The sequence below is a fragment of the Pezoporus wallicus genome, unplaced genomic scaffold, assembly GCF_028554395.1.
Source record: "Pezoporus wallicus isolate ANWC-B61680 ecotype Strahan unplaced genomic scaffold, APGP_CSIRO_Pwel_v1 contig_3817, whole genome shotgun sequence".
Lineage (NCBI taxonomy): Eukaryota > Metazoa > Chordata > Aves > Psittaciformes > Psittacidae > Pezoporus > Pezoporus wallicus.
Window position 1 is genome coordinate 199,323 of NW_026635157.1, and position 16,222 is coordinate 215,544.

At 43.0% G+C, this 16,222-nt stretch overlaps 2 protein-coding genes across 3 annotated transcripts in view; one reads left to right on the forward strand and one right to left on the reverse strand.

The window, feature by feature from the left end:
• Positions 1-241: 241 nt before the first annotated feature.
• NUP43 (nucleoporin 43) lies at positions 242-9,624 on the reverse strand. Its single transcript, XM_057405610.1, has 8 exons — positions 9,392-9,624; positions 9,142-9,264; positions 8,800-8,877; positions 7,744-7,921; positions 4,686-4,821; positions 3,666-3,817; positions 2,617-2,739; positions 242-1,323 (listed from the first exon to the last, which is right to left on the reverse strand). The coding sequence occupies exons 1-8, from the start codon at positions 9,509-9,511 to the stop codon at positions 1,109-1,111; spliced, it is 1,125 nt and encodes a 374-aa protein (XP_057261593.1). The 5' UTR covers positions 9,512-9,624; the 3' UTR covers positions 242-1,108.
• Positions 9,625-15,907: 6,283 nt separating this feature from the next.
• The window catches only part of PCMT1 (protein-L-isoaspartate (D-aspartate) O-methyltransferase), a 32,996-nt gene continuing 32,681 nt past the window's right edge, over positions 15,908-16,222 (forward strand). For both annotated transcript variants that reach the window (XM_057405632.1, XM_057405623.1), the window contains exon 1: positions 15,908-16,190. In XM_057405632.1, the coding sequence (XP_057261615.1) occupies positions 15,923-16,190 (268 nt within the window). In that variant the 5' untranslated portion in view covers positions 15,908-15,922. The remainder of the gene's footprint in view (positions 16,191-16,222) is intronic.

The window sequence follows — 16,222 nt, forward strand, 5'->3', positions numbered from 1 at the left end:
ATCAAGAAGGCGTGTTCTTGCTGACGTGGAAGTAAAGTATGTTCTAAAGCAGTTTTGATGGAAAAAGTCATGGGAAACCTTGTAACATAGCTGCTGCTCACATCTGTGGTTGGTTGGGATGGTTTCTTTCCGTCCTTCAGCTTGTATCCCCCAGGATCAGTCCAAGTAACTGATGGTTACTTACCCTCCTGCTAAGATGACTGTAAGTACATCTATCCCAGTTCAGTAAGTCAAACCAGTATTCTTGTGCAAAACTCTTTATTAAAAAGAGAAGGGGTTCTCTGCAACAAAACAGGTGCCACGCTCATCATAAAATTTAACTTCTCAAACATTGCAACAAACCAGATGTGAAACGTTGACCATGACAAAGACCATGTCTCAAGTTTAGAAACTGTTCTCACTCCCGCAATCACAGCTGACACATCTGTCAATTATGACCTCTTAGCTATAAAAAACACGTTTCTGTTGAGGGACATAGTGGCATGTTATCAAGGTCTAGTTTTAACATGCAACATCCATGATGAAGCTGTAAATAATCCAAAATAATATTACTAAAATGTTAAGATTCCTACAGAACCTTTCACATTTCACAGCTTTAACAGCTTTCCAATTCTCATGAACTGACATAAAAAATTATGTTCCCCTAAATATATAAAAAACTCAGCTTAAAAAAATCTCAGGTGACATAAAAAGAATTTCAAAGAACCCCAAAGTCTGACCTTAGAAATAATATTTGAAAAATATCTTTACCAGGAAAAAAAGTTATAATAAAAATCAGGGGTTTACCTTTTCTTTGCTTTGTATGCATATGTGTATAATGGAGATCTGTTTACAGCAAGTATCTTGCCCTAGTGATTACTTTCCTGTTTTCCAAAATCAAACAGGCACTAAGGAAGAAATGACAAGTTTACATATAAGTTACCCATCCTGGAGCATCAGTAATGAGTGAGAGCTGTCAGAATCCAAGGTACTTTACATTTCTTGTGCAGTACCAGGACTGCCTCTCTCCCACACGGTGCTAACAGACTAATGAGTATCATTAAGAATGAACCTGGCATTTCCAAATAGTTCCAGGGGATCAGTACTTCAAAGGGGCACTTCGGTAGTTTTATGCAAAAAGTTGTCTGTTCACATAGATAGCCTCTGCATCAGTACCATATACTAGGCATGGTCCTAAAATATCTAAACTGTTCACAGACAAGGTCTGATTTGGAACTAAGTTGGTGATTTCCATGCGGTCTTTGGTAGGATCATTGCTCAGCCAGGCACTTACTACAGACTGGTTAATGGTATTGTGGGAAAAATAGGCAGTACTTCTTCCTCCTGAAAGAGGAAAGACAGGGAAGTAAGTTCCAATTCAGCTTATACATTCTCAGAATTTGGAGAAACATAGTAGGTATGGGACAGACATAATGCGAATATTTTGCATTTAAGCCAGTTTTCAGAATAGTTAACAGATGTTGTTGTCTCTTTGGTAAATGAACTAAAAACAGCTTAATAAAACCATTAAGTGCTTGAAGTGATAACAGAAACCTATTACCAGCTCTGTCCTCAGTTAAGACAAATAGGTCAGAACAGCTATGAACTAATCTTGCTGAACAGTGGAAGTATCCAAGAGCTTTTCTAGCCAGAGACCAAAGCAAGAACAGACCCAGAACCAAAAGTCTATTTCTACAGTGTTTTGCTGTATCTGGGGCATCAGCTTTGCTTTAGTAACACTCCCTACCATCTCTTCTCCCTTCTTATTCTGCAGTAAGTTATACACCTGAATTTGTCTGAATTTTTTCCACATAATATTTTACGTTCAAACTGAAGTCTCCCAGTTTGAGAACTATCATTCAGCATAAAATCAGCATGTGGCTGAAGCAGTGCTAAAAGGGGTTTATACTTCATATACCTGAAAATATGCAGAGTGCATCCTGAGTCAGTTATCCTGTTTCCCTATATAGAACAGAGTTTTGAATAGCAACTTTGAGGCCAAAGGCAGTAGATGACATCTGAAAGTTTCCCAGCTGTTTACAGTCTGAAGCGGCAAGCAATTAAGCACTTTTGTGACTAGAATGTGAAAATAAGTGTTTCTATTAAGTCTATCAGATCTTTAATTAAAATCCTGCCACTATACAAAGGGATTCAGTTTCATTCCTTGAAAATCCCAATTATGACCTTGAATAGTAAACTAATAATTCCACTATCCTATTAACATACCAATTATTTTGGTATTATAACACTGGTGTACCTCCCTCAGCCTCAGACAGTAATTTGTCATTTAGGCTGTCTTCATGTCTTTTCTATATACAGATGATTTTTAAGTGAACATGATCCATCTTTGAAATACCAGACATGCCCCTTCACAAACTGGACAGATTATAGCACATTAAAAAAAACCCAACCAACCACAAACAAACAAAAAAACCCAAAGCAGACCACAGAAACCTCACACAAGTGCAAGTTTTACTGGTAGCTTTCCTGAAGTGCCTATCGGGGCTTTCTTTCTAAGGAAAGAAACCAGTTTTTAATTTTCAGTATAAGGACTGTGTTATCAATTGGGTCACATGAGAACATCAACTCAGTGGCCAACTGACAAGCTGAGTGTAGATTGACTTCAAACATCCTTACCTTGATGAAGAAAAGAGGGTTTTTCAGATATGTCTGTGGAAGTATCCCAGTGCCAAAGAGATCCATCTTCAGAGCATGTAAATAAGTGTTCAGGGTTGGAGGGATGGAAGTGAACTTCCCACACTGGAATTATCAAACCAAAATCAAACAAAATCAATTCAGAACAAGTATGAAGTGCTTCACTTTCGCTAGTATGACATGGACATGCACTTACAGGAACCCAGGCCCCCACCACAACCTTCCATTCTTAAATGTGTTATTTACAGCAGTTTTCCCTCCATCCCCTGGGAGATAAAGAAACCCAATCAACCAGCCAAGAAAGACTATTTGCTGCATTTTCAGTACTGTGAAAATTGGTAAAAGTTAAAATCTTATCTGAATTCAGGCATTCTGAATAATTTCTCATGCACTCTTCCCTACTGCTAAGTTTAAATCTGTACACAGCATTGCATTCCTTCCCAGCACACACATTATTATTTTATTTCTAAATACCACAACTACGGAAAAGATACTTAAGTCAGTAAAAACACCAAGACATATTTTTACTCCTTAAATAGAATTGTGGCATCAAGCTAAGAATTTTTTAGCACAAAATGAATTGCTATCTTGTTCATATAATGTTACCAGGACAGTGAGCTGTTTCAGCACTGTGGAGACACCAGATGGGGTTGTACCATCTTCAGTTTCCCCTCCTTCCTTGCGTTTTCAAGTTTGTTAGTAACTGCATTCTTGCTTTACTATCTATGCCTGCATACCACAGCATCAACTTCTATAACTACTTACATACCTACCTTTCTAGAAACACAGTGATTCTGATCAAATGCATCTAATGACTCTAAATTAAAGAGCTGCTTATTATGTCTAGTTTTACTTTAGATAAGAACAGTTGCATACACAGAGAAAGAACAAACTGAAGGCAACTGGATGAAAACTCACTAAGTAGCAACAATGTGGTTGTTTTCTGTTGTAGCTACACTACCTAATTTTTTACAGAAATTATAAACTTTTCTAAAGTGCCACCTTCTCCTCCCTCCATTTCAGATACATACTTTCTGCTTCATGAGCATTTAGTAGGGACACTGGCATGGTACCGTGCCTGATGTCCCATATACTCAGCATCCCATCTTGGCCCCCTGTGGCCACAATATGCTGCTGGTTGGGATGCCTGTCCACACAGTGCAGTGGAACTCTGTCTCCTGTCCTGTAAAGGAGAAGAAAGACAAAACCAAATCAACCCAAACACAAATTCTTTATTCAGCTTCTGTGTTCTCCTTCCTAATCCCTCGGAGTGTTTACAAAGAAGGTAACGGTTGACTGCAGCTTCAATTCCTGTAGCATTTGGTCACTACAGGCTGAAGCCGCATGACATCTACTGGAAACTAGAGGTATGGCAATAATATGAAGTTAGACGAGAACAGGTTCTGTGCCCCATGGTACACGAGCAGCTACACAGCATCTGACAAGTATATGGAAGTGGGAGAACCTTGCAGACAAGTATACCTACAATAATCATATCATTGTGAAATTCATGTTATGCTTGTGGTTTCACAACATACATCAAGAGTTACTACAGGCACTAAAAAAAAAAAAACCTTGAGGTACCTAAACCACTGCCTATTAACAGCAATGGCAATTATTCCACAGACAACAGGATTTCAATCTAGATCAGTTTGTTTTCTCACAATACCTTATAGGGCAAAGTTATCATTCAGATACATTTCAAATGCTAGAAACTTTACATTAGGCCTGCAGAGAAAAACAGAAGCAAAGTGTATTTAATTAGGGAAAGAGTTTTGGTTTGGGTTGGGTTTTTTTCCCCATTAAAAAAAAGCATAAATCATAAAACAGACCACCTAAATACAGTGCTCTGCCACAACAGTAATTCAGCCATTAAGCAGAGTCTGCTTATGATTATTTAAATACCAAAGAAGCTAAAACCCTTGGTTTAAAAAATATCATTTATCAGCCCATTGTCAAGAAGGTATCAGGAAAGATGCACACCACATTGTATAAAGTAGCATAAGCTTCTCAGTAAATATGTAAAAAAAAAAAATAAATGAAGGTCTTACAAAGAAAATATTTGAGATGGCTCATTTCTTTGCTGTCTGAGGTCCCATATTTTTAACTGTCCAATTGAATTTACTGTCAAGATCTCAGTTGTGCGGAGGAAAGTCACAGCATGGAGTGTACTGCTGTCTGCATTGTCTGCAAGAGAGATGAGGAAAGCATCCAGGTAAACCTATGGAATGCTAGTCTCCATTTAATTATGACCAAATAACTCTTTTTAGAAAACAGAACACAGCTTCTTAAACATGGATACAACCTCTCTACATTTTCAGGGACAGAGACAGACTAGTGTCATGTGAATTTTAAGTCTTAAAAGGTAAAGGGTACCCTGTGAAAACAGAGCCCTTGCTTGCCATATCAAGTACTACTGAGACAAATCTGTAAGAAGCTATGTTTGATTAGCTCCAGGGTTACAGAACTACTTTTTCAATCAGTAAGATTTCTGTCTATAGTTCCTAAAAGATAAGTCAATTTACATGGTTTTCATAAGAGTTTTCTTTATATGCTCTGTACCTACTGACAGGAGGCAAGCTATGGAGCTTTTCAGAATGCAGTTCTTTTGAATACAAGAAACAGGAACTCTGGCTAAGAACATTAAGCAGTTGCATACAGAAGCTTTTGTATTCACTAGCTTTCTTTAGACCTTTTCCAAGAACTGTCCATGTGATATTCATCCCTGTCCCTAAAGCCAAACCAGAATTATGCTGTGCTTGTTAATAACTAAATAGCAAAGCTTTTTTTTCAGGTCCTTTAGTCCAGTGCTTCTTTTGGACATAGTAATTTACAATGTCAAACACTTTACAGCCTGAGGTGAAACATTAGAGGCTTTAGGAGAGAACATAGACACCTTTTTCTTGTATTTTCATTCTCTTATTTTACATAAACTTTACATCTGGATTATGATGGGTAACACTGTTAAGTCTACTTTCATCTCAAACATTTTAAAACTCTTTGTGGAAGCCCATACTGAAATCATAGGTGAATTTTTGGCTTCAAAAGATGGAAACCTTTTCCCATATTGAGACAGACAAGTCACACTGATGCCTGGTTACAGATACTTGAACTGAGTTTTCTTTTCTGTCTGTTATGTAAATAAAAGCTGAGGGGAAGAAAACCACCAGACCACCTTTAAGAAGGAATGTTAGATTACTGAACACTGACATTATAAAGGTTTTAGAATTTTATAACAGAATAAAAAAAAAGTGATTTAGCAGTGATGCATCTTTATGGCTCCAAAAGATTTTTTCATCTCTAATTTGGAAGATTTTTTTCCTGCCACAATTGACTATAAACACATCGATTTTGTATTATACTATGAAATCCATTAAATAACAACAAAAATAGCAGGTTACTCCTTTACAAATATTTCATGAGGTACAAGAGTTCTATCTTCATGGTAAAACATGTTGAGGGTTCAGCTCAGGGCCTGGGAAATGTCAAGATGTCACTGAATTGGGAACCAGCACAAAGGATTGCTTACTCTATAGAGCTGCATCCTGAAGAACCTGAAAGCATCTTCCAAGATGTTTTCTTTTCCCTCTCCAAGTCTTCCTGTCAGTCTGTAGTCAACAACTTTGTGCTAGGCCCTTCCACATAACTCCTGGTAAACTTCACTTATCAGGTTCTATTTTAATTGCTATTTGAACATTTCCCTTCTCATTTCCAAAAGGACATTTCTCAATTAATTCACATATCATTTCTTAAATGCCAGCAAATCTCAATGCAGTCTTACTGCAGCTAAAGCTAACAGATGCTGCCACTACAAAGCAAGCATTTTTACACAGTACTATCAAGTGAGTGCTATGGAAATGAACAACTTGCATCCTGCACATTATCAAATCTATATCTAAGCATCTCAGCAATTGCTCAGAGAAAAATACACTTTTTTTTGTGTGGACATCTGCTTCCTGTGAGTCAGCAAAACATTCTACTCTCAAACTTGTACCAAAACACTGTGTTAGTATCTGTGTGTAACAAAAATCTTACAAATAAAGTAATCCTTTTAAGATAGTTCATGTTGTCGCCCCTCAGAGGGGAAGTTACTGTCTTTTGTGTGCATGGGCTAATAAAATCTGCCTCATGCCCTACTTTTTTTTTAAAGCATAGAGAAGCTTCTCAAGGAGCTTCAGTAACGGACTGTATGCAGTTAATAGGATTTATCTGGTGTGTGTATATACGGCCATGCATACACCAGTATTCCCTCTAGAAATCCCAGCCAGCCTCCTCTCTTAATTGGCTTATCACCGTGTGAATTCCTTCGCCGGCTGGAGGAAAGGTATTGCTTGAGGAGAAACACAGGTGCTGTGTATCAGACTGAAGCTTCAGGGAGAAGGTCCTGGTTTAATAATGCCACTATCAAACATGGTGTTACTGGCCTTTAAATTATTTCTGCTTTTAAGTTTCATTTCCAACAGACACTACAGATTTGTATCCTATTTCCATGAGACAGAAGAGTTGGGAATAACCATGTATTGACACCTTTCAGAAACATCTTACTCCATCATTTAATCTACTACTCTAGGAAATACGGACCTTTTTCACTGAGTGAGAAACAATCATTGTAAGCCATGATACCTGGCAGAAGAACATGGCATGAATGGGGGTGTATGGTCTTTGGTGTTCCCTTTAGGCACAGCGAAACAGATATTTATATATACAGACATCATGAGGGTTAATCTTAGTACAAACAGTGAATTGAAATAACCACTTCACTGACCTCCAGTTATGAAGAACTTGGAACAAAAAACATCTTGAAACCTAACCAGGTTTCATGTATACTGTCACAGCATTTAACAATCCCAGATGAAACAGAAGCCTCCAGAGAATATCAGGCTTGAAACTTTTCCATCAGTTAAAACATTTACTTGTAAATACCTGAATTAATATAGAAATACATCTGAAATATGTTTCAAGTATCTGAAGGCTGGAGGAACACAGGAATAATCTGGAGCAAACATGTTCAGCTTGAATATTTAGTGCAATTCAAAACTGACTTTTTTGTTATCATTTGAGAAGCTAAAACCCAAACAAATCACTAATTTGAACAGTTACTTGACATACCTATAGTTCTTACTGCATCCTTTTGGTCAGCTCTGAAGAGGTTTATTCTACCATCTTCTCCAACAGTGACAATTTCTGGTTTGTTGCAGATAACTCCGGTACATGCTGCTCCACCACAAGATGTATCTTGATCCACATGATAATGGGCTTTCTCCCACCGCTGATTGGCTGATAAAGTCTAAATAGTAACCAGACATGAAGTTCTGCTGTTAAATAACAATCCTGATAGACCAAAGCTTCCAGAATACTCAGGAAACCAGAAGCAAGCCCCAGGAAAGCCACACTACCTCACAGGAATGAGACTCTTCTATATGAGTAAGAATCAGAGATCTAAATTGTCCTCAACTCTTGAGCATACAAATTTTCAATGAATCATTGATTATTTCCTCTATGACCCCCTTTTTCACATAAGCTAGACATTAGAAAGAACATGATTTATGAACTCTGAAATGCGTTTCACTAGGTTTATCCCTTCAATCTTTCCTCAGGACAAGGGAAAAGAACCAAGGCCTTTAAAAAAATACATGGTCAGAGTTAGACTGCAAGGAATTCAGTTTATTTTAGGTAGTACATCTTTATTAGTCTTTATGAGTTTATAAAGTTATTACATATTTATTTGTGGTAATTTATAATCAAAGCAAAAGACTCTAGAGTTTACCTATATTTCCTCACATGAGAGAAATTCAACATGAATCATTAAGTTCATGAGCACAGAAACTCTAATAAGGCAAGTACAAGTCTATTAATACCCACTCTCCCAAAACACTCTAGACTTTTGAAGTATGCTTTCAATGAATGGACTATTTGGTTACAGATACATACAAGCAGCCACCCCAGTCTAGCTGGCTCTGGAATCTAACTTATGTAATTTATGCAAAATGCTTTTCCTTTCCTTGTATGTATAAAGCCAAAGTTTTTTCTAACAGACTTCAAATAATAAATAAAATTTTGGTATGCAGATGTTTCTTGCTGTAGTCCTTTTGAAAATTTTACGTTAAGATCAAAGCAAACTGCATTACTCAGAATAGCAGCTTAAAGCCAGTGCAAGTAACTTACCTGGTTATTTTGATGATGACGGAATACAGTTACAGTTCCTGTTGATGAAGCAACCACAATTCTCTCTTGATCCAAAAACTAAAGAGAGATAATAAACATGCTATTAGTTGATGTCAGTACCACAATGGTAATTTTGATTTCAGGGTAATGTGAATTACTGATAAATACAGTAAAAATAGAAAAAACCAACCCACAAACTAATACTAGTTGGTTTTGCCTTAGTTCGTAAGTTTGTTTTTTTTTTTTTGTCAGTCTCAGCATTTTGACAGCTTACTATCACTTTATTTTTCCAAAGTGACAAGCCCTTAAAAAACACAGATCTTTTCAACACAGCTGTTTTACCTGCATGTCCATAACATCACCGTTGTGCCGGATGTCACACAGCAGCTGAGGCTCTCCTTGGTACTCCCCGCTGAGGCCCGCATTTCCAAGGTCTCCAACAGACCAAACGGAAATCCTGTTATCCTGTATGGAAACAACACCACCAATTTTACCCGAACGTATTTGCTCCTCGACATGAAGCGACGGGGGCTGTGGCGGTCCCACGCCCCGGCGGGAAGGCCGTGCCGTGCTGCGCCTACGGGCTCGCTACCTCATTGTCCCAGGAGCCGGTGGCGAAGATGTCCGGGGGCTGGAGGGCGGCGGCGGGCAGGGGCCGCCAGCGCGCCTTGCTGATCTTCTGCGACACGAACTTGGCGCACACGTCCTCCATGGCCGACCCCGCCGCACACCGGCTCCCGCCCGCTCCGCCGCACCACTACTGATTGGCTGCCGGGGGACGGCAAGCGCGGAGGGACATGCATGGGGCACGGCGGAGAGCGCGAACGCGAGAGAGCGGGCGGACGCGGACCGGGACCGGGACCGGGACCGGGACCGGGACCGGGACCGGGACCGACCATGGTGGGGAAGCGAGCTCGGGTGTACCCGGCACCGCCATATGTAGCAGCCGCCCGGCGCCAGCTGCTGGCCTTTACCGAGTTGAACAAGTTGGAGTAACAGCGCGACGCCCCGCAGGGATCGGGGAGTGAGGGGAGCCCTGCCCTAGTCGCTCGGGCCTCGCCAACACAGACAGCAAGCTGCCAAACCGGTGGGTATGTGCAGAATAGGGTCCGGTAGAGGAAGAAATAAAGGCGTGAGTGTGCCAGTGCCCTTCCCTGACTGCTCAGCTGGGCTGTCTGCCCCCACAATGATAGTTACACACATGAATGGTCTCTGAGAGGTCACCACCTTTTATTTTCTCAAAATCAGTGGCTTTTACAGCAGCTAATGGTCTCTGGTCTAGATTTGCTTTTATATATCTGTAAGTGATACTCCACTCGCTCCATCACATGCCTGCCTGAACAGAAATTACAGTATCATAGAATAGGGTTGGAAAGGTCCTTAAGATCATCTAGTTCCAACACCCCCTGCCATGGGCAGGGGCACCTTGCACTAGACCATGTCACCCAAGACTCCATCCAGCCTGGCCTTGAACACTGCCAGGGATGGGGCAGGCACAAGTTTCTTGGGCAACCTGTGCCAGTGCTTCACCACCCTTACAGTAAAAAAACTTCCTTATATCTAACCTAAACTTCCCCTGTTTAAGTTTACATTACCCCTTGTGCTATCTCTACAGTCCCTGTTGAAAAGTCCCTCTCTGGCATCCTTGTACGCCAGCAATAATTTTTTGTCCCAAATAGCGCATTAAACAAGAGCTCACAAGTACTTCTTTTACTGTATTTCACTGGAGACCTAAACAACTGTGCAATAAAAACTTAAGTGCTTAGCTATGAAAAAAGCTGAAGACTGACATAGCTATGCTGTTATTTTAGTGCAGCTACTAGTAGTGTAGTAAGGGACTTTCTCGCAAGCACCTTCCCACTTTACAACCTGATTTTCTGCTGCATTCTTTCAAAGCTGCCCCTGCCAGCTCTTTGAGGTTCTTCTCTCAGGCAGATTTGTCAGATTTAGTAGCAGCTGCTCAGTCAAACTTTCACCTGTGTTACTGCAGTTCACCTGCCAAAGCCATCTGTTGGAGTTTCTCTACCCAGCATTCTTGAGTTCCTCACCAATTCTGCTATGCCCATTTGTAATCTTTCAGATGTGATACCAAATCAGTAATATATACTTTAGGCATCATTTGAACTTCAACTTTGAGGAACTTCTTTATTTTTTTGATAATTATGTACAGCAGACTCCAACACGTTCACAAAGCTGGATGCTATCATAGTGTAACATACTGCAAGCCTTAAACCAGCTTTGTTGTATGACACAGTAGCATTACTTTTTCAAGAGTGCCCTATACCTCTGGCAGTCTGTACTAAGCTGCTAAAAGCAATCCTGCAAGTCACTGTCAACTGCAGCAGTATTTTCAGCTAATTCTCATAACACCTGGGAGAAATGTCGATAGGCATACTCAGGATACAGCTACAGGCTAAATAGCTTAAAGTGGAAGAGAGAACACTTTGGGATTACCAAAATGTTTTATTAGCCAAGTATTTTTTGTGGGTTACTTTGTGATTTCTGTGTGTATTTTTTATCTTGTTCTTGGATGGCTTCTTTCTTTGCTTAGGATTGTTTGTTCAAAAGGATTTAGGGGAGTAGGTTGGACAGAGAGGCTTATTCTCATTGAGAGGGAAAGAAGAATCACAATTTTTCTTACTGGCCTTAAATTTTTGTTTTAAAAAATGTTGTCGGAATGTTATGTGGTGAAGATTGGAGCTGTGATGGATTTATGGCTGCTCTGTGTATCTTTAAATATATTCTCTGTGTCTGATAACTATAAGAGATGACTACTGTTTCAGTGTAATAGCAGATTTAAATAAACAAATAAAAGGAGGAAACAAACACCAGGAGAAAATATGCCTCATCAGATATGTCAAGTAGTCAAAAAGGACCTTAAGTCTAGACAAAGCTGACTTTGGGCATTGGGTCCAAACATATTAGCTGAGACATTAAGGAGCATCTACGGATCAACCTTAAATGTGGCTAAGGCTAGGAGTGTGAGTGAAAAGCAGGAAAACTGAAAGCATGCCTGTCTCTTTGCCAGAGGTCAGAGGGCCTGGGAATGAAGGCACTTACTACATCAGTGGATGTATTAGGGCAGGGTAAAGCTAATTCTGAACTCTATTTGCTTGTGATCTTTCCTCCAATTATCATTTAACAATATTTTAAGAAAGTTATTTGCAGATGCCAGAATAATACTTACGGCTGATTATAACTCCTGGAGTGGTGCCCTGTTGAATCTCTTGAATAGGCACAGTCGCTGTGCAGGGTACTGCAGAGCAGATACAACAGCAGAGTGCCAGGGCCCTGAAGGCTTTCACAAGCCCTCACCTGAGGCTCCCACCCGCTCCTGGCCTGAGCTGTGTTGTAGGGCCTGCACCCAGCCATGCCTCTGACTTGGTGATGGGCTTGACTTGGGACCTGTCACTTAGCTTTTGCTTGGTGGCAAAACCATTACCACCCGTAGACCTGCTCTGCTTGGGATGGTGTCTTGCTGTGTGGTATTCTCATCCCTGGCTCCCAGCTCACCTTTACTCATGGAGGGGTCCCACTCCTTCTCTGCCCTAATGAGGAAAGTCTGGGTCCTTCTCACATCCTTTCTGAGTGCAGGACTGGGAAAAGAGGGATGCTGAGTTCAAAAGAATGTAAACTTCTGACAGGGAAATACAAAATGAAGGTACACAACAAACTGGCTGGAGTTTACAGGAAAAGATGAGATGAAGGAGAGTGATGAAGTTAAAAACAGAATGGAAGCAGGGAGAGGAGTGTACGTGTAGAAGCCAATTAGTGTGGGGTTTGGGACAGAACTGCGGAAATGTTCAGCAGGAACATTTCATTTCACAAGGAAATTTCTGCTTGTGGTATGTATATGCAGAAGCAGATGGGATCAGACAGTGATGATCAACTTTTCATATGCTTTAAACTCAAAGAATTTGAAAAATATAATGGGTTCATGAGGTGGGAGGGAAGGGATGAAACAGAAATAGTAGCATGGAGGGGTTTTTATATAAATGTATGTAAGTACTGCTAAGGGATTGAGATGTGGGTGAATTTGCAGAAAAGGAGAGAGATCTGATGTGCTTACAATTAGTGGGATCTCCACATCAGAACAATCAAGTGACAGCCCACACTGGCTGCTGGCATTTCCATGGCTCTTCCCTAACAGGGTTATCCATGAACCAGCTCCCTGGAAATGGCTGTACCTGTGGAAGTTGGAGGTGCCTGCAACTGACAGTGAGCATCCAGGGAGCAAGGTGTTTACACTGGTTTGGACAAGTGAGAGGAAGTGGATAACAGGAATGCTGAGTGTCAGAACAGATGGAGGGGTTCCACGTGAATGCTGATGACCAGAAAACAGGTTGGTTGTTTTGTTTTGTTTTTTATTTCTGCTTGTCTTTTACTCTAGTATGGAATGCCTGTGTTTCTTTTAGTTTTATCTTAATGGATATGCTCTTAATAAGATTAAAAAGTGCGCTCATGGCCTAGGATTATAGAGCAGAAAGAGCTAAGGACCCTCACATTTGTTGACTGCACACATGGGTAAATCGTGCTGCTATTGATACATGTTGGTTTCTCAGGGCTCTTTGAGACAACTTGGTTTGTCTTAAAGCTTATGGAAACCTGCCAAGCCAAGTGCTGTTTCCTTCACACATGCCTGGTATCCATCCAAGACACCCCAGAAATCGCTTGTGAAGGCTCACAGTTATGTTGTTGTCATTCTCTGAATAGTCATGCTGAGAATGTAGCCAAGAGATGGCCAACGAGTACATTCAGTCCAAAAGCACCTGGGCAGGTCTGCGTGCTTAGGAGATAAAGGTGGGCTCTCCCTGTGCCTGTGACAACCTTAACCCTAATTCAAGCTTGTATGGGTAAGCAGTGTCAGTTTGTATATAAATGGTTTCTCTTGTGTTTCTGGTCTCCCGAGGGGGTAAGTATCCCTGGAATGCTTTTAAACATGGGCCAGCTAGTTTCTTGCCAACAACCTCTCTATGTGAGAGCAATGCAGTTTGCTTGCATCTGACAACAGAAGATGCTTTTTGCATTTAAAACAATGAAGTATTTTTGTGTGTGTATTTTTACAATGTCTGTCTGTTCTCTATACTTGCTGCCCTTCAGGAATTCCTATAACTCCATGGCTTCTTTCTCTTCCAGCCCACTGGATGCACAGGGAGACCTTTTATATTCTGGGGCAAGCTGGGAGTCCCTCACAGACTGTAAGGCCTTTGCCAAGCCATGCTTAGGAGAAGTTAGATGAAGAATACCGAATAAAGCAGTGGATCTCCCTCCAGGAGTAAAAGAACCATATGGGAAAGGTCTTGGAAGTCTATAGGTGGGACCATGGTGTACGTGGTGGGACTGTACTGGTGTACGCATTGGGCAACTGCCAGATTTGCCGTGGACTAACTGATAGCCAGAAAATCAGATTCCCACCTTCACGTGAACCAGCAACAATGAGATGGGGAATATGTGTTGTGTGAAGCTGGAACAGGCTCATCCCTCCTAGGGTGGGTTTTTGCACCCAAGACGATACCTGTGTCTCCCACAATGTTAGGCTATGTGTCCTTGTTATCAGGAATGCTTTTAGGAAACAATACAATAATTGAAATATCTGCTGGATGATACCTTATTTTCTCTAATGTTTATACAACGCACTATTGATAGGGCCTACCTATTCATAGTTATGTGTCACTATTCTCACTTTTCAAAAGCAAAGAACTGAAACCGGTGCTGTCTGTTACCACATAAATTACTTACCTGTGCTGTTGCCCCCAGATAAGAGAAGAAATACTGTACAATTGCAGTCCTGGGCATGTGGCAGCTTGTTCACAGAGACCAGAAGGGGCACAAAGGAAAAAAGTCACAGCACTGGCAGCAGCAGGGCTCCCCAAAGCTGTTTACTGTTGGAATTTGCTTTCCCTTAAAACCAATAGACACACATATAAATAACAGGTAGCAAATGAATATAGCTGGTAAAACTAATGATGAAGGAGGTCAGGAGTACCCAGGAATACCTCATGACAGCGGAAGTTAATTCTGTGGGTTTCTGCATTACAATGGGATGAACCAACAGGGCTGTTTTTCCCTTGGGACTACAATTTCATCGTGTGCCTGTGCTGGGGCAGAGTAAAGGCCACAGCAGAAGCAGTGCTTTGGCATGTATTAAATTCTGAGTTACTGATTTTGTGACCTAGATGCCTCTTAAAAGGCACCCTAATTTCTAACCTCGTCCTACCACAGCGTCGCGCCAGACGATGCTGCTGTAGATCACCTGGCAGCGTTTGGCCCGTAACCCGCCTCCCCTCTCCATCTTCTGTGTCGTTTTCCAGATGACACCCCACATGCGCCGCCAGCCCGCCGCTGATAATCTCGCGCCGCTGGGGCAGGGCGCGGCAGTTGACCAATAGCAGCCTACAACACGTAGGCCTGGCCCGCGCGGGCTGGTCGCGACCAATCGGGGCGCCCCGTGCACAGCACCGCGTCCGCAGGACGGCGATAATTGGCTCTGTCGCAAGGGCGGAGGGGCGCGAGCTGCTTGGGTACCTCGGTTTCACCGCTCGGTTTCTGCGGAGTGGGGCATGTGCCAGCTCGCTTCATGGGAGCGGCCAAAGCCGGGGAAGAGGGGCCCTGGCGGTGTGCGAGAACTGACGTGCTTTTTGCTAGCTCATTCATTAACACAGCTCCTGAGTTCGCAGACCCGGCCCGCCCCATGGCCGTGCCACTTCTGAGGCAGTCACAGGACCCGGGGCCCCTGCAACCAGACCCGCGCCCTACCACCGCGACAGGCGCCGCAGATGGCAGCTGTGGGGACGGGAGGGCTCCGGGCCCGGGCCCGGGCCGGAGGGTGCTACCGGCACGAGGGATTAAGCGGCCCGTGCGCCCCGCCTTCCCGCGCGAGTGGCCACGACGTGCTGAGGCAGCAGGAGCACTCCTGCGTTACCGGGTGCCCCCGGTGGCACCGCGGGGGGGAGGAAGGGGGTAGGTCAAGCCGGTTTCCCCGCGCCTGCTGGCAGCCCCCAGGCACCGTCGGGGCTGGCGAGGTCCGGCGCGTGGGGATGTCCCCACGCGCGCTCCCGGGGGCGGTGGGCGCGCATGCGCGGGGGCCGCCAGGGGCTGGCAGGGCAACGGCGGCGGCCGGAGAATGTCGGGCGCGCGGGGCGGTGGGCGCGTGGCCCCTCCCCTCAGCGGGCGCGCGGCAGCGGCGGCGGCGGCGGGAGGGGGAGGAGGCGGCGGCGGCGGCGAGGAGGCGGTGCCTGTGTCGGCTCTGGAGGTTGTGTCCTTCCTGGGGAAGCTGCTGTGCGCAGTCGCGGTGCTGAAGGCGGCTCTGTACCTGCTCCGCAGAGCGTGTCTAGCGATGGCCTGGAAGTCGGGAGGCGCCAGCCACTCCGAGCTCATCCACAATCTCCGCAGTGAGTCCCGGGCTGGCGGCCCCGCTGCTCGG

What these genes read in the sequence shown, in the direction of transcription:
- NUP43 (XM_057405610.1), bottom strand. Translation starts at nt 9,511, where the DNA reads ATGGAGGACGTGTGCGCCAAGTTCGTGTCGCAGAAGATCAGCAAGGCG. An exon ending in GGATGCAGTAAGAACTATAG is followed by an intron (nt 4,822 to 7,743) that starts GTATGTCAAGTA and finishes TCTCTCTTGCAG; the next exon opens with ACAATGCAGACAGCAGTACA. An exon ending in ACCCTCTTTTCTTCATCAAG is followed by an intron (nt 1,324 to 2,616) that starts GTAAGGATGTTT and finishes TTCCTCTTTCAG; the next exon opens with GAGGAAGAAGTACTGCCTAT.